This window comes from Nerophis lumbriciformis, linkage group LG30 (genome assembly GCF_033978685.3).
Source record: "Nerophis lumbriciformis linkage group LG30, RoL_Nlum_v2.1, whole genome shotgun sequence".
NCBI classification, from domain to species: domain Eukaryota; kingdom Metazoa; phylum Chordata; class Actinopteri; order Syngnathiformes; family Syngnathidae; genus Nerophis; species Nerophis lumbriciformis.
The window spans coordinates 15,585,105-15,606,450 of NC_084577.2; the positions used below are offsets into that span (position 1 = coordinate 15,585,105).

General features: G+C 36.9%; 1 protein-coding gene across 14 annotated transcripts in view; it reads right to left on the bottom strand.

The window, feature by feature from the left end:
• Window positions 1-1,790: 1,790 nt before the first annotated feature.
• rap1gap2a (RAP1 GTPase activating protein 2a) overlaps window positions 1,791-21,346 on the bottom strand; it is a 293,355-nt gene continuing 273,799 nt past the window's right edge. For all 14 annotated transcript variants that reach the window (XM_061925637.1, XM_061925638.1, XM_061925636.1 and 11 more), the window contains 9 exons: window positions 18,519-18,605; window positions 18,306-18,446; window positions 11,415-11,564; window positions 11,232-11,347; window positions 11,057-11,155; window positions 10,858-10,978; window positions 6,285-6,387; window positions 6,139-6,212; window positions 1,791-3,064 (listed from right to left, as the gene is read on the bottom strand). In XM_061925637.1, the coding sequence (XP_061781621.1) occupies window positions 3,056-3,064; window positions 6,139-6,212; window positions 6,285-6,387; window positions 10,858-10,978; window positions 11,057-11,155; window positions 11,232-11,347; window positions 11,415-11,564; window positions 18,306-18,446; window positions 18,519-18,605 (900 nt within the window). In that variant the 3' untranslated portion in view covers window positions 1,791-3,055. The remainder of the gene's footprint in view (window positions 3,065-6,138; window positions 6,213-6,284; window positions 6,388-10,857; window positions 10,979-11,056; window positions 11,156-11,231; window positions 11,348-11,414; window positions 11,565-18,305; window positions 18,447-18,518; window positions 18,606-21,346) is intronic.

Here is a 21,346-nt window from a genome sequence, read left to right on the forward strand (position 1 = left end):
CTAATTGTTATAAATCCCACTGTTTATGTTATACATGCTTCTCTGACCGTTTTGACCTACCAATTTCAGCGAACTGTAGTTACTGACAGTGGTTTTCTGGAGTGTTCCTGAGCCCATGTGGTGATATCCTTTACACACTGATGTCGGTTTTTGACGCAGTACCGCCTGAGGGATCCAAAGTCACGGGCATTCAATGTTACGTGCAGTGATTTCTCCAGATTCTCTGAACTTTTTGATGATATTACGGACCGTAGATGGTGAAATCCCTAAATTCCTTGCAATAACTTCTTGAGAAATGTTGTTCTTAAAACTGTTCGACAATTTGCTCACGGATTTGTTCACAATGTGGTGACCCTCACCCCATCTTTGTTTGTGAATGACTGAGCATTTCAAGGAAGCTGCTTTTATACCCAATCATGGCACCCACCGGTTCCCGATTAGCCTGTTCACCTGTGGGATGTTCCAAAGTGTTTGATGAGCATTCCTCAGTTTTTTTTGCCACTTGTGCCAGCTTTTTTGAAACATGTTGCAGGCATCAAATTCCAAATGAGCTAATATTTGCAAAAAATAACACGGTTTTCCAATTCGAACGTTAAGTATCTTGTCTTTGCAGTCTATTCAATTGAATATAGGTTGAAACGTATTGGCAAATCATTTGGATTCTGTTTTTATTTACGTTTTACACAACGTGCCAACTTCACTGGTTTTGGGGTTTGTACAAAAATGGGTAACAATAGGTAAAAAAGAGTTGGTTTTACAACAAATGATGCGTTCAATGACTATAGAAATATTTACTATTTGGCGGGAATAGCCACAAACATATCGTATATTAAATATTTTAAGTTTATACATTAGTCCTTCTCAATAATTCCTTGAAATATTTCAACATCATCTACATTATAAAAAACAACAACAAACATTTGTGTATTTTAGATGATTATGTGTTTTGCATGGTTTATTTGATTACAAATAAACAAACAAAAATGTTGAATAATAAAAAGAGGCATTAGTGTCAATGACGTTTATCATTATTAATTACATTTTAGATGGAATTTGGGCTTTTTATTAGCTTTAAACTATATTCATCAAAAATATGGTGAAAATAGATTAATTTAAACTTTTCACCGTGTGTAGTGTATCTATGCAACTGGATAATTACGTTAGGTCAGGAAAAAACACAGAGGCTATTTTATCCCTACAAGCCTGTTTCGCAGGTTTCCCTGCTCTTTAGTGGATTTTATTTTCAAATAAAATATCTTTAAATAAAATCCCCGGAATGAGCAGGGAAACCTGCGAAACAGGCCTGTAGGGATGAAATAGCCTAGAAAATAAAATATTTTCAAATAAAATCCCCTGAAGAGCAGGGAAACCTGCGAAACAGACTTGTAGGGATGAAATAGCCTCTGTGTTTTTTCCTGACCTAACGTATATTCCGCTCTACCTTGGTATTGAGCACTCTATAACGGATAAACCACAGAAACCTCGACAATTGAATAATAATGTTTATCCATCCATCCATTTAATAGGGTACGTCCTATTAAAATTAGAATACATTTGAAAAGTTAATTTAGATACAGTGAGAGGGACAAGCGGTAGGAAATGGATGGATGGATAAACATTATTATTCAATTGTCGAGGTTTCTGTGGTTTATCCGTTATAATTAACTTTTCAAATGTATTCTAATTTTAATAGGACGTACCCGCATACATGAGTGACAAAAATGATGCATCCATCTCACACATTTTTATGTAAAAAAGGACAAAGAAAAACGAGAACTGCAAAACTGACACAAAATACAACATTTTATTTGTCGAATAAATTTCCAGCAGCACAATACATAACGAAATATACATTTACATATTTAGACGGCTTTGAAATTCATATATTTCTTAACCTAATTTACCTAAGTACCTTTCAGTTGTTGTTTTTTTCCTTTTATACAATGCCAACAAAAATAATAAATTAAGTTTATTAAAAGTGAAAAGGCTGCGAGGCATTCAGGCTGCTGCAAACATAACGACAATGCCATTTTTCAAGCGTGTCTCTACATTATTTCTGTCCCCGGCTTCCCTTCCATCCAAAACGATGATCACTGGCAGAAAAATAGAAAATGAACCCGCTTTCGAAGAAAGTGTTTGGTCACGTCGGCGATATAGGTGGAGATCTTTTTTATTCTGAAGGTGAAATATTTCAAACTACTCTTCTTGTGCACATAAGCGACTTCAAACAACAAAAAATTTTGTTTTTACCAGAACTGTTTTTCTAAAGGATCAATCAGCCTTTTCAAGTCATCAAGTTGTTAGAGGAAACGGTAACAACAACAACAACAACAAAAAAAAGCTTAATTACACACAAACACAGCTAGCAAGCCACGACGGGAGGTATCAGCGTGTGAAATGTTTACCGTACTGAAGTGAAATGTCTCTTTTTAAGAAATGCGGCTGTTGAAGATTTCCATTCCTATCACATAGTGAGAGTAAGAAGCAGCTTTGGCTAAAATTAGACACAGTTGAAATGTCCCTGCAGGAGTAGCGTGTACTGCAACGTAGTTTTCCCCGTGCATGGCAAATACACAAACGCTATGTCCGCGGGATCCCAGCAGCAGCATTCATACAGTAGTGCGGCAGCTAGCGAGGTAACCATAAAGGTTTGAAATACAAAAATGTTCCCAAAAGGACACAGCAAACTCAAATCCTACGGACGACTCCACTTCCAATTGCAGGTTGTTTGTTACCAGTACTGTACTTTACTGCACTGCCAAAAAGTCCCTATAAAGCCTCATGTTGCTATTCAGCTAATAAATAATATTGCCCCAGTTAGGTCACAATTTACCCGACTATGGACTACTTTGTCTGCCAAAAGATGGTCAAAAAGATCCACTTTTCTCTCTACGCTTTAGACTTCACAGTATTGTCAGCTACTTTGGGTAGTGGTGTCGTTCTTAGTCCCGCCCATAGCGGTAGAAAAGTGGTTTCATGGTGATTCCGCGTTTTGTTTTGACATTGTGTTTTGCACAGATCCATCCGGACTTGATGCGAGAGTCTTGCAATGCAGCTACTCCGACTGAAAGAGAGAAGACTGGTTACAGGTATGTCAACATTACATTTCATTGGTAAATTATCATAGCATACATGCTCTTTTCAAAAGGGATTTTACTCAGAAAATAGACAAAAATACTGAGGGGTCCACAAATTACGGGACTGGCCTGCTGACGCCTACGGGGATGTCCCAAGTTAAAAAAAGGAACTTTTTAAAAATTATTTTTTTTAAATTTGTCTTGTTAATCATTTTGTTGATGTAGATGCCGATATCTACTATTCATATTTACTTTACACAACACAAGTGTGGTTTCTTGTTGCCTTATTTGTATTATTTGACTTTATTAAATGTTTGTTTTACTGTTCGGCGCAGCCGGATGGGAGCAGGAAAAGATAAAAAGAAGGGAAAAAAAGGAAGACAGAATGGGAAATTGTAGGGACGAAGTGGGACAAGACAGAAAAAAAAAAAAAAAAAAAAAAAAAAATATATATATATATATATATATATATATATATATATTTTTTTTTTTTCCTGTCTTGTATATATATATATATATATATATACATATATTTAATTTTTTTATTTTCTATTTTTTTTTTCTGTCTTGTCCCACTTTGTCCCTACACATGTTAGGTCAGGAAAAAACACAGAGGCTATTTCATCCCTACAAGCCTGTTTTGCAGGTTTCTCTGCTCTTCAGATGATTTTATTTTATATATATATATATATATATATATATATATATATATATATATATATATATATATATATATGATATAATATTATAAAATTCCCTGAAGAGCAGAGAAACCTGCAAAACAAGCTTGTAGGGATGATATAGCCTCCTTTGTTTTTTCCTGACCAAACATATGTTCCGCTCTACCCCGGTATTGAGCACTTGACTATATACAAAGTTTGTATATATATATATATATATATATATATATACCGTATATATATATATATATATATATGTATATATATATAAATGTATATATACTGTATGTGTGTATATATATGTATACAGTATATTTGTACGTATAAATATATTTATATATACATATGTATTTATACTGTATGTATTTATACTGTATGTATATGTATATGTGTATATACATATATTTATATATGTATATACACACATACAGTACATACATACACACACATATACATATTATATATATATATCTATATATATATATATATATATATATATATATATATATATATATATATATATACTTGAAAAGTATATACAGTGTATATTACCGCTGTATTTTTTTATACCGTTACATCCTTATTAGCTAGCAAACATAACTAGTTTCACCCTCATCTGTAATTTGTGACAATCAGCAATTACATCCATGTCCTTGTGTCTTAAAATATTTCTTATTCAACAACTGACTGTAATTTAGAAATATGTTGTGGGATGGCTAGCGAGTAGAGTTGTATAGTGTAGCTAAAACTGGCTAGTAACAAATACTTTCAGCTGACATTGTATACTTCACATGTTTTTACTTCTATACCGATGTTGTACTTTGGTTGACCCTTGTTCTCTTTACCTTTTATTATAGACAGATACAATGCTAACAACACTTTCGAAAGTCAGCAAGCGGCGGCGTAAAGTTTGCAAACAGTCACCAACATTCAGACAAAAAGCCATGCACTGCAAAAAACTCATTTCGAGAAAATAAAAAATTTCAATTTTAAGCATCGATTTCTTATTTTTGGTCCTAAAAAGACAAAATATCTTATATGAGTAAAAAAAACAAAATTAAGAACGTATATCTCGTCAATTCTTGTTAAGGTTTTTTTTTGTCAGAAATAATTTTTATTTCCCAATACATTGAAAACCTAATATGATCATTCCTCCATCTAAAATATTTGTCTTAAATGAAAAATAAAACTGGTTACCGTATCTGACTTTCTAAATTTTGGAACAAACTCACACATATAAAAAAATATAAATATGTCTATTTACAACATTTATTTTAAGGAATAAATAAATTAATAAATGAATATTGAGGAGCGCCTGGGAGCCAATTTTGTTACGGTTTGGTTGCAGCTTGCTGCGCGGTTCGTTCTCCCGGGATGCAAACGGACGACTCCGGACAGGACTTGCAGGTAGGAACATGATTTAATCTTTGAAAATCAACGAAGCACCAAAAACAGAAAAACAAGACGAAGCAAGAAAGTGCCGATCGCACTGGATGCAAGGGCTAACAATTAGCATAGACTAGAGATAGGAATACTCACGTAACAGAAGCGTGACACAAACAAAGAACAGGACGAGTGACTGGCAAAGGCAGGCTTAAACAATGTCTCTGATTACAAACAGGTGAGCGTCCTGAACACCAGAGACAGGTGAAAATCATAAGTAGCCATGGTAACAAGCAGGAACTGAAGGAGTCCAAAACAAACAGAAAACACAAAACATGATCCGGACCACGGATCATGACAAATTTTGGCCCAGATCTCGTTTTTAATTGGCCCTTAGCATATTGTAAAAAAAAAAATAGGAATGAATTGATTATTAATAAGGTGTCAACTTTTTAGATTGGTCTCCTTTTCATATTCCTAGGAATCATTGTAGTTCTGCCTAAAACAAGCATAACATTAGAACAACTTGCAAGTTTACCAGCACAGATTTCTTCATAATAAAAATAAATTATCCTAAATTTAGAATATTTAATACTATTTTGCTAGCCTCATAAAAATACATTTTATCTCAATTTATGAATTTAAAAGGACCATTGGGCTTAATCTTAGGACATTTTACTTAAATCTAGCTATGTGAAGAGAGTAACCTGCTTTAACCGAGACCTATTTCTTATTTTAGGACTCATTATATTCTTAAAGTCAGAAGAAAAATAGGTGATGTTTTAATCGTTTGAGCCGAGCAAATGTTGCTTAACCAATTGGCAGAGGTTTTTACTTGAAGTAAGGAAAGTTATTTTAAGATAATGTGAGCTTGTTTCGAGTTTGGCTGTTTTTGCATTGTGGATAGCTAGGTGAAATAGCTAGGTGTCCCATTACTTTTGTCCATGCACTATAAAATATATATTCGGTACTAAAAAGACAATAAATAAAGGGCATACGTTGGTGGATGATTGACTCATTTTGTCAAATTTGAACTTCAAGCTGGACCTCGGTGAAGTCTTACTTTTCCCATCTGGAGACAAAGAAAAAGAAACATGACTCATAGGATGGAAACAATTTAGACTCGTCGTGGCACAAAAATGACCTGTGGGACTGCGACACATGATGATGGGGGTTCCTGACACCGGACTGTCGATGCTGATCGAAGGACTGAAGACAGAAGAAGAGGCCATAGAGGGATGGCTGACCTACAAGAAAAAAGGGTGGAAGCGGAATATGAGTAAAGATAAGAAATACAAAATGTGTTTTTTGCACATACTTTTATCAAGCAGAGAGTTTTTGGACTGATACAACATTAATGGGAGTTTTGGCTTTTCCACGCTTCCTTGTGGTTTATATCAGGGGTTCTTAAACTTTTTGACCCCAGGGCCCGCTAAATTTTGTAAAATTATATGAAACACAAAAATAAGTATCAAGGCTTAGGTCAGTCTGATTACAAACATAGGTACCGGGTATTGACATTTTTTTTTTTACGTACAACTATGCAGTGGTAAAATAAATAAATTGTAACTAAATTAATAAATAAATATATAAATATATATACGTTAGGTCAGGAAAAAATACAGAGGCCATATCCTCCCTACAAGCCTGTTTCACAGGTTTCCCTGCTCGTCATATATATATATATATATATATATATATATATATATATATATATATATATATATATATTCCATACACATATTTATTATATATATATATATATATATAATATACAAATAAATGTATATGTGTATTGTATATATATATATATATATATATATATATATATATATATATATATATATATATATATATATATATATATATATACATACATATATATATACATACATATATATATATATATATATATATATATTCCATACACATATTTATTATATATATAAATATATATAATATACAAATAAATGTATATGTGTATTGTATATATATATATATATATATATATATATATATATATATATATATATATATATATATATATATATACATACATACATATATATATATATATACATACATATACATACATATATATATATATATATATATATATATATATATATATATATATATATATATATATACATACATATATATATATATATATATATATATATATATATATACATACATATATATATATATATATATATATATATATATATATATATATATATATATATACACATACATATATATATATATATATATATATATATATATATATATATATATATATATATATATATATATATATATATATATATAGATATATATCAGTGACGTGCAGTCACTAGAGGCAGGTGAGGCCCCGCCTCACCTGCCATCATGGAAAGAAAACAAATGTAAAAAGAAAAAAAATTAATTAAATTGTTATATGTATCCAGTGATTATACTATAAAGTTATTTTCCATTTAACTTCACCAGTTTTAGATTATTTTTATTCAAAATCGCTGAATTTTCACATTTGCCGTTCAAATACTGAGAAGAGACGGTGCGGTGAACCGTTTCTTCTCCAGTTGAGGCACGTCACTCAGTGCCTCAACATGGATTCCGGACTCGGCTAACTGCTGGCCTGCTGTGCAGTGAGACCGTATTGCTATATGAACTATATTATACATTTCCATAGTTTAGTTAGCTGAGGTGTATAATGTACAGTGTATTTTGTCAACAACTGTATGTGTGTAACGTATTTCTTGTGCCGAGCGATCATAAAACGGCTGCAAAAGACGCACTGGCTGAGGCTCGTAGTAATCCGCCTCCTGCACCCCCGCCGTAGAATTGTTATATCAACTAAAGCCCACACTTAAACTTTCCACGTGCAAGATTGAATTTATTTAAAAAAGTTATTTCATAAGAAGCCAAAAAGTGCAAAAACAATAATGTTCGTGTTGGAGGAGTTGTGAATGACTGCAGGGTCACAACATTAGGTACACCTGCAGACTGCAGGTGTATCTAATTCACAACTCCTCCAACACAAACATTATTGTTTTTGCACTTTTTGGCTTCTTATTAAATAACTTTTGTAACCTATTTTCATGGGCTTTCCTCTTTGTGATGTTAAGTTTCTGTTATGCGCTGTTATACAGTATATGCCTTGAGCTCTTATTTTGAAGGCGCTAAGAGCGGAAGTGATGACACGGAGTGGAGCGGAGGTTTTTGAAAGAAGGTAAATAAAGTGGTCCTCGTGTAAACTGGAGCCTCCGTGTTTGTTATTTTGTAGTTTCATACAGTATAGGCAACATTTATAAACCCTCGGTTACGCTTTTTTAAATAGATTCAATCTTGCACGTGGAAAGTTTAAGTGAGGGCTTTAGTTGCGGCGCATGGACTTAATGTATAAGTAAAGGTAAGACCATAATAATGTTTTTTTTTATTAAATGTGCTTTTGTGTGTGATACAGTTTGTATGTGTAAAGTTAAAGTTAAGTTAAAGTACCAATGATTGTCACACACACACTAGATGTAATGAAATTTGTCCTCTGCATTTGACCCATCACCCTTGATCACCCCCTGAGAGGTGAGGGGAGCAGTGGGCAGCAGCGGCTTGGTGATTTAACCCCCAATTCCAACCTTTGATGCTGAGTGCCAAGCAGGGAAGAATGCTGGTATGAGCTTTTAAACATAACCCGTTAACTGCTGCCAATCAAATGGTGAATAAGATACTCTTTAGGGTTCATATGTTTGTAAATCTGACTGTGATGAAGTCAGTGCCTCACCAGCCATCAACCTCACCGCACGTCACTGATATATCTATATCTATATCTATATCTATCTATATATATATATATATATATATATATATATATATATATATATACACCATTAAACTAAAGGTGGCATATAAAAGAAATGTATTCACATCCGAATAGCAATTCTTATTTATCACAATTCTAAATAGATATTCTTTTTTCAAAAATGTATTTTTGATTTTTAGGCCATCTCTGAGCTGTGCGTATACATCAAAAGTCAGCAGCCAGACAAAGCTACTGTTACATGTACCATGTTTTAAAAAGGTTTTATTATACCAAATAACATATTGCAAGAACCACTTTGAATTGAAGATCCCGTTGAATCAAATCGTCACTCCAAAAATTTTAATCAAATTATTTATTATTTCTGGCGGGCATTGTGGCGTCCAACTCCGTTCAGCCATCTTTGAACGCACCGTAAAAACTAGGTCTGATATTCCTCTGAGTAAATGTGCACAATGGAATATCTTAGTTGCTTAGAAAGCAATGTGTTTGTATACGTTTAGATTGGGGTATGTCATTTCTTAATGGAAAAACGTTTTCATGTTAGCATTTAAGTTAGCAAACCAGTGGCAGTAAATCTGTGAGTTCATCAAAGTGCAGTTATCAATCACGTTTTTTCAATAATTTCAATTTAAAACGGTGATTTCCCCGCAGTTATCATTATCACCATTTATCCAGTGGTGTGCCGTCAGAGCCAGCAAGGCTCTTTCTCTGCTGGCCTAACATAACCAGAAATCATGATCATAATTAAAGATAAAATAATCTTTTTATCTACTTTCCCTAAATATCTAAAATGATTCATATTCTCTTCATGTCATATAATGCTCCTTCCAGCGCTGTTGTTTTTAGTTTTAGTTTGTATCCAATCAGAATTCAGCTAGCTTATGTTGCCATGCTGTACGAAATCTGCCAGGGGCCTTCAGAATCAACAATACGGGTGTTCGTGCACTGTAAGTAAACGGGGACATACAGTTGATAGACAATTGCGATAGCCAATCAGATCACGAGTTGTTTAAGGCCTTCTAGTTGGCCTAAGGTTGAACGTGACTTTTACGCGTCCTGTGATTGGAACTCATCGGGACCATTAGCGGATGAATTTGAGAACACACAGTTGATAGACAGTTGCGATAGCCAATCAGATCACAAGTTGTTGACAGCAGCCTGATGTTAACGAGACTGTGATTGGATACTCACTTGTCATTCCAAAGTGAGTATCCATTCACAAGTTTCAATTTAGCTGGAAGCGGGAAGTGTTGCGCCGTAGCCAGACCGGGATAGCAGAGAAGGAGAATGAAACGTTGATTAGCTGGCAGCTACTGTATATTTTTGCAAGGCCATTTTCAAGAAGGATATTTAAAGAGAAACTACATCTTGTGAGACGATGTTGGCCAACCTAGGAAGCTAGCTCAGCTGTTCTGGCGATGAAATGGGGAAATGCTCGCCATTTCCACTCGAATAAGCCAACGACGAGGGGTTCCACTGGCTTCGAATGGGTGCTACAAATTGTGAGTTCAAATATTTAATATTTTCACTTTTAATACATTTTTTGCAATCTTAATTTTGACAGTACCACACAAGATATGTTTTAATTGCTGATGCGTTTTAATAGATTTTTAAATGCGCCAGAAAATAACCAGTTTTGTACTCTGTTGATGTGCTTCAATGGCCAGTAAATGTGTTTCTGTATAGTATTTCTCCAGCAATGGTCATGTGGTGACAAAGTATGGTATTTTGAGAGGTAATCATTGAGGTCGGGCATCATTTAAGGCCTAGGTGGGAAACGCACTGCCCGCCACTGCGTTTATCATTACATTCGCACTCCACACAGAAAAAGCCTGTGTCACCACCACAAGCCTTCCATCATGCCAGTTTATCCACATGCCGTACTGAAACCCACCGTCTCTAATTCCTCCAAAGCTTCCGTATCTCCTGTAATGCTGCTGAAGCTGCTGGTGCTCGACGACGATCGAGAGATGTTCGGTCGGCCGTTCCCTCCGTCCTTGAGTTTCACAAAAGGCCTGTAAAAGGAAGCATATCTATTGACAGACTATACATTCGTTTTTATCTTGCCGGAAAAACTATCAGTCGTCTCTCACCTCTCTTTGTTAGGACAGATCTCAGGTGAGCTGGGGTTGGACGACGTCTCTGACCTCCCTTCTTGGGACAAGGGGCAGGTATCTGTGGACTTTTGATCACTGTACAAAATAACACATTTAAGGCTTGATGTAATTAAACAAAATGACAGCGGGCGTTTGGGCAGAGATCACTAACCTGCGAGGAGCGCATTTGTCCGACGGACTCTCGATGCTGGAGTGGAGACGAGGGAAAAGTCCCGATCGCCTTTTCACGGGGCTCTTTAGCGAAGATTTGGTCGACAACGCAGGAGGCTGACGATAGAGGGTTTCAAATTGAGGAAATAATGCCAAACATGTTGCCGTGCATCCCTAAGCTCACATTGTAGGTGCTCTTTGTGCATTCACTGGTGCTCTGTGGCATTGCTCCGCCACTTAAACTGGCCGGGACCCCGCCTCCACCCCCGGGGCTCCTGAGGCGGTGAGACCCCACCATTGTCTCCATTGAGTGACTTCTCACCCGCATGGCTCTCTAAAAACAAGAACAGGATGTGCATGTTACTAGTATATACTGGACCAATTAGGTCAACATGGATTTCAGGTACATTTTATCAGCCGGTAATGACCACAAGAGGGCAGTATTCCCCACAAAACTCACAGTTTCATGATTTTTAGTGTTTCCCAACCTTTATCCAGTTTGGGTAAATATTTTTATATTAGAAAAATGTCACAAAAAGTATATGTACTGTTTGAATGGTTAAGTGTGTACTATTTGCAACCAATTGATGCATTATTATATTAATTACATATATTTTGGGTCACGTCACCTGCTGCGGCCCAGTGTTTGGGAATTGTTCATTTTAGATATTTAGACAACTGTGCTACCCACAACCCAGTAGCACAGTCGCCAATCAAACTGCTTTACTGTAAGGTCGGCCACCGCCTCCTTCCTGAAGCTTCTTTTTGGAACTAACTCAGGTTGAAAAATGTTCCCAAGGAGAATATTGGCGATTTTTGTGTGCCATGTTGTTCCAGACCACAGCAAACAATACTGCAAAAAATATCTTAAAACATTTATATTTTTCGGTGATAAAAAATAGTCCGCCGTAAAACAGGATAATTCGTAACCAATTTCAGTAGAATATATTATGTTCATGAATTAAAAAGATTTTTAACGACACAAAAGTCAAACAGAAGCATATTAAAAATATTTATTCATTTTGAGTCAAGCATCAACTGAAGACAAATTGCCATAGCCAGTGAAGCAATGAGAAAAGCGGCCGCTGGAAAAGTCTCCGAAAATCGCAACGCGGTTGTCCAGAGTGCCTGTGAAGGAGAGTGATGCTTGTCAAAAACAAAAACATGAAAAAAAAACAGTGACATGGAGCATTTACAATCAAATACTGCAAAAGTGGTGCAATTTGGAGCTCAAACAAAACCACACTTATTTATTTGAGCATTTTATACCTTTTAAGCCTCTCTGTAAGGGTGAGTTTTACTTTATTTTAATTTATAGTTAATTTCTCATTACGTCGTTACGTCTTGTCTTGATTACTGTAACATATTATTTGCGGGTCTCCCTATGTCCAGCGTTAAAAGACAAATTGGGACAAAATGCGGCTGCTAGACTAAAGTTGGATCATATTACGCCTATACTGGCCCACCTGCACTGGCTCCTGGTACACTTCAGATGTGATTTTAAGGTTTTATTACTTACGTACAAAATGTTAAACGGTTTAGAACCATCTTATCTTGCTGATGTTTTTGTACCATATGTTTGGTCCGGAAACTCTGCAGGTTTCAACATGTCAAATTTAAGACTTTTTAAGACTTTTTTTTAAGACCATCTTGAAAATAATTTAAGACCATTTCACATCCATACGGACAAAAAATATGACGACAAAGTGAAATCAGAGGTCCAGAATGAATTTTAAAGGCCTACTGAAACCCACTACTACCGACCACGCAAGGGATACAGTCCGTAAGCACACATGATTGTGCGTGCTGCTGGTCCACTAATAGTACTAACCTTTAACAGTTCATTTTACAAATTTTCATTAATTACTAGTTTCTATGTAACTGTTTTTATATTGTTTTACTTTCTTTTTTATTCAAGAAAAGGTTTTTAATTTATTTATCTTATTTTATTTTATTAATTTTAAAAAAAAGGACCTTATCTTCACCATACCTGGTTGTCCAAATTAGGCAAAATAATGTGTTAATTCCACGACTGTATATATCGGTTGATATCGGTATCGGTAATTAAAGAGTTGGACAATATCGGCTATCGGCAAAAAGCCATTATCGGACATCCCTACTCTAAAGCGTTTTTTATTCGGGTTCTGGAATAGTTAGAGATGCTACCTCAGTAGAAGCATTTAAGTCCCAACTTAAAACTCATCTATGTTCTCAAGCTTTTTTTAATGGAACCCCGTTTAGACCAGTTGACCTGCCACTTCTCTTTTCTGCTACAGATGGCGGAAACGACGCAGCTCGGGGGTCGGCGTCGGTTGGTGAAGCGGCGAATGCGTGGGATGTGGGCAGGGTACATGTGTTCGTCCGTAAGCATAAGACGGGGGTCAGCAACCCGCGGCTCTCGAGCCGCATGCGGCTCTTTCGTGCCACCCTAGTGGCTCCCTGGAGCATTTTTTTTAAAAAAGGATTGAAAAAGGAAAAAGATGGGGAAAAAAATATTTTTTTTGTTTTAGTATGTTTTTTGTTTGAGGACAAACATGACACAAACCTTCCCAATTGTTAAAAAGCCCACTGTTTAACATGTTTGTGTGTATGCTGCACTGATGAGAGTATTTGGTGAACATCATTTTATCCTACTAATTTTGGCGGTTCTTGAACTTCTTGTGAACTGTGATGCACAGTTTGTTTACATGTAAAATCTTCCACTCCTTTGTCTAATTTTGTCCACCAAAAGTTTTATACTGTGCGTGAATGCACAAAGGTGAACTTTGTTGATGTTATTGACTTGTGTGTAATGCTAATCAGGCATATTTGGTCAGTGCATGACTGCAAGCTAATCGATGCTAACATGCTATTTAGGCTAGCTGTATGTACATATTTTAGCTTTTAACTTTTTCAACTGTTTTTAACTTTTAAACTGTTTTTATCTAACAAACTGTTCTTAGGGTAATTTATATTTGCTTTTTAAATGTGTATTTTTATTTCTGTTTTAAATGTTATTTTTTAGTCTGTCCTTTGCCTCTATTTCTTTGTGGTGGACAGCCCTTTGTTTTTCAACTGTGCTTGTCTTTAAAGGGCTTTATAAATAAAGTTGGTATGGTATGGTATGGTATATTGTATCATTATGCCTCATCTGTAGGTATATTTGAGCTCATTTAATATCCTTTACTTTTATCCTCTTTGCATACAATTTAGTTTTGTATGTCTCACGACACATTATCTGTATGTAATACTGGCTGCATTTCAGATAGTTGTTTGTGTGCCATGTTGTTCCAGACCACAGCAAATATTACCTAACTTGCCAAAGATTGTAAAAAATCTATTAAAAGAAGACAGCCTGCCGTTTCCTTTAACTTGGACACACACATCTATACCTTTGGTCATTAAAAGCCAGTAATTTCCAGGAGTTATCTCACCTTCTGAGTAGCCTCTGACTTACTAATGGTTTCTAATGTTGTAAATTTTAACATTTCTGTCAATGAAGATTTGGTTCAGCCTGCGACACATAGTCATTTTGATAGTAGGCTAATATAGCTAATATAGACACTTACGTCATGTGTTGCCTTCATTATAAGACTTATATAAGACTTTTCATTTTCTGCGGCTCCAGACAGATTAGTTTTTTGTATTTTTGGTCCAATATGGCTCTTTCAACATTTTGGGTTGCTGACCCCTGGCCTAAGACGTCGCTTGCACCGCGTTCTGCATAGTGTTGTCGCAATAACACAACAGGTTGCTATGGAGACGACCGGGATATTAGTCCAAAACAAAGTCAGCAATCAACAGGTATCCATGAGGGAATTTGGAAGGGGTGTATATTCTTCTCAGGTTGGCTATGAACACGTCTGTGCTAAAATTTCATATGTCATTCATTCATTGATTTTTTTACATGAGCTTATTTGGCCAAAACGGGGGCCCCCCCCACGGATCCCAGTGTCATAGGCACGACGCATGATCTGCGTATAGGGAGGTCGGCAATGGGTATACCAATGCACACACTTGCACAGCCACTCTGGTTGGGCTCGGTTACATTGAAACAATCCCGATACTCACTGGAACATTTAGTGAATCAAACAAGCACTTGTTGCAGGAAAGCATCGCAACAGTAAAGTTGAAACTTGAAGAGAAGACCCCAGTGGTTGTGACACCAGCCAGTCTAGAAATTGAGAGTGTGGATTATTGGGACACTGGAGGATGGAAAAACTGTTGCCTTGTCTGACTTTATGTGACGGGTTTTGGATGGAAGTTATGATGTAATGATGTGGGAGATGTATTCTGGTTCCCTTAGTACAGGGTTAGGGTTATCTATGGCCCCCGGGATGATATTTGATTAGTATTAGAACCGGCCCGCAGGCCACAGCCGCCTGCTGCTGTTTTGCACGCACCAATTTTCAAAATGGGTTCCCAGGGACCCCATCAAGTCATAAAAATGGGGTGCCGACAGGACATTTTTGGGGTCCCACTTTTTTGTAACCGTTTTGGAAACAATTGATACATGTATGCATTATCCTGTTATATCTTCAGTTCAGTTCAGTTTTAGTTATTTTCGAACATGCATACGATACAATAATTAAAGTTAAAGTTAAAGTTAAAGTACCAATGATTGTCACACACACACTAGGTGTGGCTAGATTATTCTCTGCATTTGACCCATCACCCTTGATCACCCCCTGGGAGGTGAGGGGAGCAGTGGGCAGCAGCGGTGGCCGCGCCCGGGAATCATTTTGGTGATTTAACCCCCAATTCCAACCCTTGATGCTGAGTGCCAAGCAGGGAGGTTATGGGTCCCATTTTTTTATAGTCTTTGGTATGACTCGGCCGGGGTTTGAACTCACAACCTACCGATCTCAGGGCGGACACTCTAACCACTAGGCCACTGAGTAGGTGTTTAATAATGTAATGCATCACAAAATTCCAGTCGTTTCATAACAGCGCGCCCGAAAAGGAGTAAGACGAAGCAGAGCTTATTTAATCCTACCCCTTTTCATACCATAGCAATTTTATCCAATTTTATCTCACATTCTATATTGTGTTTTGGAAAAAGGCTGTCATAAACGCTATTTTATTCATAAAAAAAAAACAATAGAAAAGAAAACACATTTGTATGCATATGTAAATGTATTCAGTTATAAACATTCATTCACTTTCTTCTTTGCTTCATGGATCTAAACTTCACCGCTGCCGGTATTTTTTTTCTATATTTGTATTGTAATCTTTTCAGAATGTGTTTGTTCTACAAACCCCGTTTCCATATGAGTTGGGAAATTGTGTTAGATGTAAATATAAACGGAATACAATGATTTGCGAATCATTTTCAACCCATATTCAGTTGAATATGCTACAAAGACAAAGACACACTGATAAACTGTTTTTTGTTGTTGCAAATAATCATTAACTTTAGAATTTGATGCCAGCAACACGTGACAAAGAAGTTGGGAAAGGTGGCAATAAATACTGATAAAGTTGAGGAATGCTCATCAAACCCTTATTTGGAACATCCCACAGGTGAACAGTCAAATTGGGAACAGGTGGGTGCCATGATTGGGTATAAAAGTAGATTCCATGAAATGCTCAGTCATTCAAAAACAAGGATGGAGCGAGGGTCACCACTTTGTCAACAAATGCGTGAGCAAATTGTTGAACAGTTGAAGAAAAACCTTTCTCAACCAGCAAATTGCAAGGAATTTAGGGATTTCACCATCTACGGTCCGTAATATCATCAAAGGGTTCAGCAAATCTGGAGAAATCACTGCACGTAAGCAGCTAAGCCCGTGACCTTCGATCCCTCAGGCTGTACTGCATCAACAAGCGACATCAGTGTGTAAAGGATATCACCACATGGGCTCAGGAACACTTCAGAAACCCACGGTCAGTAACTACAGTTGGTCGCTACATCTGTAAGTGCAAGTTAAAACTCTCCTATGCAAGGCGAAAACCGTTTATCAACAACACCCAGAAACGCCGTCGGCTTCGCTGGGCCTGAGCTCATCTAAGATGGACTGATACAAAGTGGAAAAGTGTTCTGTGGTCTGCAAAGTCCACATTTCAAATTGTTTTTGGAAACTGTGGACGTCGTGTCCTCCGGACCAAAGAGGAGAAGAACCATCCAGATTGTTATAGGCACAAAGTGGAAAAGCCAGCATGTGTGATGGTATGGGGGTGTATTAGTGCCCAAAACATGGGTAACTTACACATCTGTGAAGGCGCCATTAATGCTGAAAGGTACATACAGGTTTTGGAGCAACATATGTTGCCATCCAAGCAACGTTACCATGGACGCCCCTGCTTATTTCAGCAAGACAATGCCAAGCCACGTGCTACATCAACGTGGCTTCATAGTAAAAGAGTGCAGGTACTAGACTGGCCTGACTGTAGTCCAGACCTGTCTCCCATTGAAAATATGTGGCGCATTATGAAGCCTAAAATACCACAATGGAGACCCCGGACTGTTGAACAACTTAAGCTGTACATCAAGCAAGAATGGGAAAGAATTCCACCTGAGAAGCTTAAAAAATGTGTCTCCTCAGTTCCCAAACGTTTACTGAGTGTTGTTAAAAGAAAAGGTGATGTAACACAGTGGTGAACATGCCCTTTCCCAACTACTTTGGCACGTGTTGCAGCCATGAAATTCTAAGTTAATTATTATTTGCAAAAAAAAAAAAAGTTTATGAGTTTGAACATCAAATATGTTGTCTTTGTAGTGCATTCAATTGAATATGGGTTGAAAAGGATTTGCAAATCTGTGTATTCCGTTTATATTTACATCTAACGCAATTTCCCAACTTATATGGAACGGGGTTTGTATTTTTGGCCAAAGTAAGAAAAAGAAAACAATCTGAAGTTGTCTTTATTTTGCGGCCCCTGGGCTAAAATGAGTTTGACACCCCTGCCTTAGCATCAAAAGAGCATCATCATAGCAGGCCTACCTGAGCATCTTTGCTACCAAGTGTGATTTGTTGTTGACATTTACTTAGCCTACACAGCACAAAACACCCATGCTGTAATAGCAACTTGTCCTACAACATAATTCCGCCGCCAAAATAAAAGTCACAGTGGGAGAAGAACACACAATGTTCACCTTAAATGACTCCAGCAGACCCCCGTGTCCTCCGTTCTCCAGCTTGTCCTCCTCCTCCGCCTGGCTGAGACCCAGAGTGGCCTGACTTTGTCTGTGGAGTTCATCGTGCAGGTTGTCCAGCAGAGCAGCTCGCGTTCGACCCTGATACGAGATGTACATACACATATTCAATAACGGCCGGTTTGGTAAATAAAGTGTGTCTGCACGTGTCACCTCTAGTTTGGCAAACTTGTCAGATTTGTAGCAAGCATTTTCTGCATTGATCAGCTTTGTCAGCAGGAAGTCCCGAAACTCTGGGCCCTGGAGAGTAAAGAAAGAGAGCAGTCATTACCCCAAATAATTATGGCCCGATGCCCGATAGGTTCTGCGCAAATTGGGTTGCAGGAATTTTAATTTGCTACGGTATCACCATAATGCAAAACATGTTGCGGCAAGCACGGAGTGGCCAGCCCACACTCGGACAGACGACGGCGTCCAGAGCCAAGATAAGTGAGGGCATGTTTGGCAAATTAACCAACGGGCTGGAGAATCGGGGCGCAGTGGACCGTACATAACAAGGTGCTAGAAATAGCGCCGCCTGATGCATGAACAGTAAAAAAACAGTTTTCAAGACACAGGAAATGCTTGAGCTCACGAAAAGGACCTTAAAGGGATGATTACAGCCAACTGGAATTCGGGTGTCCCATTCAGTAGAAAACTGTACAATTCCATTCCGTTTATACGCCTTACTCAGTGGCCTAGTGCAGTGGTTCTCAAATGGGGGTACGCATACCCCTGGGGGCAGAGCTGGCCCAAGGCATTAGCGTACTAAGCGCTTGCTTAGGTCCCCGCGGCCACCAGGGGGCCCCCAAAAGCAATTAACAAAAAATTCTTCTTTTTTTTTTTTTTTTCATGTATGAGTCTGACTGATGATTTCTAAATGATCAAAGATATATTATTGTACAAAAACACAATTTTAGGTCAACATTTTTGCACATTGCTGTTTCAGGTTTTTGTTACCAAAAATAATAAAGTGAATCAGAATCAGCTTTTATTGTCCAGTTATGTTTAACACACATGGAATTTAACTTCAGTAGACTGCGCTCTCTTTGTACAAAGTAAACAGTAAATATGAACAATTAACTAAAAATATAAACTAGTAATTAAAGACTAATATGTACAAGACTGATGAGACAAGATGACACTTTTACTGTAAATACAAAGCTTTATCACTTGGACTGTTCAACCCCAGGCCACTCTTGTAGCTGAATGTTTTCTACATTTTAAGATTAGGAACCATATGTGGCACTCTGGACATCATTCGTTCATTCATTGGTATTATTTATGTTCTTAACTGGGCCACCCCCATATCTTTATAAATGACATGTCATTTGTAAAGACATGCCAGGCTGACAATAGGATAATGTAAACAACACTGCCAGAGCCGCAATGAGTTTATAGTAGGTGTGTGAATGATCAACAATCAATATTATTGGCAGAAATAGAGGGCCCCAAAATCAAATTTTGCTCAGGGCCCCATGGAGGCTTGGGCCGGCACTGCCTGGGGGTACTTGAAGGTATGCCAAGGGGTACGTGAGATTTTTAAAAAAAATTCTAAAAATAGCAACAATTCAAAAATCCTTTATAAATATATTTATTGAATAATACTTCAACAAAATAAATGTTTAGAATTAAGTTCATGAATCCAGATGGATCTCTATTACAATCTCCAAAAAGGGCACTTTAAGTTGATGATTACTTCTATGTGTAGAAATCTTTATTTATAATTGAATCACTTGTTTATTTTTCAACAAGTTTTTAGTGTTTTGTATATCTTTTTTTCCAAATAGTTCAAGAAAGACCACTACAAATGAGCAATATTTTGCACTGTTATACAATTTAATAAATCAGAAACTGATGACATAGTGCTGTATTGTACTTCTTTATCTCTTTTTTTCAACCAAAAATGCTTTGCTCTGATTAGGGGGTACTTGAATTAAAAAAATGTTCACAGGGGGTACATCACTGAAAAAAGGTTGAGAACCACTGGCCTAGTGGGTAGACTGTCCGCCTTGAGATCGGTAGGTTGTGAGTTCAAACCCCGGCCGAGTCAAACCAAAGACTATAAAAATGAGACCCATTACCTCCCTGCTTGGCACTCAGCATCAAGGGTTGGAATTGGGGGTTAAATCACCAAAAATTATTCCCAGGATGGGTCAAATGCAGATGACAAATTTCATTACACCTAGTGTGTGTGTGACAATCATTGGTACTTTAACTTAACTTTAACTTTACACATACAAACTGTAGCACACAAAAAAGCACATTTAATAAATAAAACGTTATTATGGTTTTACCTTTACTTAGAAATTAAGTCCATGCGCCGCAACTAAAGCCCTCACTTAAACTTTCCACGTGCAAGATTGAATCTATTTAAAAAAGTGTAACCGAGGGTTTATAAATGTCGCCTATACTGTATGAAACTACAAAATAACAAACATGGAGGCTCCAGTTTACACGAGGACCGCTTTATTTACCTTCTTTCAAAAACCTCCGCAACGTGACATCACTTCCGCTCTTAGCGCCTTCAAAATAAGAGCTCAAGGCATATACTGTATAACAGCGCATAACAGGAACTTAACATCACAAAGAGGAAAGCCCATGAAAATAGGTTACAAAAGTTATTTAATAAGAAGCCAAAAAGTGCAAAAACAATAATGTTCATGTTGGAGGAGTTGTGAATTAGATACACCTGCAGTCTGCAGGTGTACCTAATGTTGTGTCCCTGCAGTCATTCACAACTCCTCCAACACGAACATTATTGTTTTTTCACTTTTTGGCTTCTTATGAAATAATTTTTTTAAATAGATTCAATCTTGCACGTGGAAAGTTTAAGTGTGGGCTTTAGTTGATATAACATTTCTACGGCGAGGGTGCAGGAAGCGAGCCTCAGCCAGTGCGTCTTTTGCAGCCGTTTTATGATCGCTCAGCACAAGAAATACGTTACAAACATACAGTTGTTGACAAAATACACTGTACATTATATACCTCAGCTAACTAAA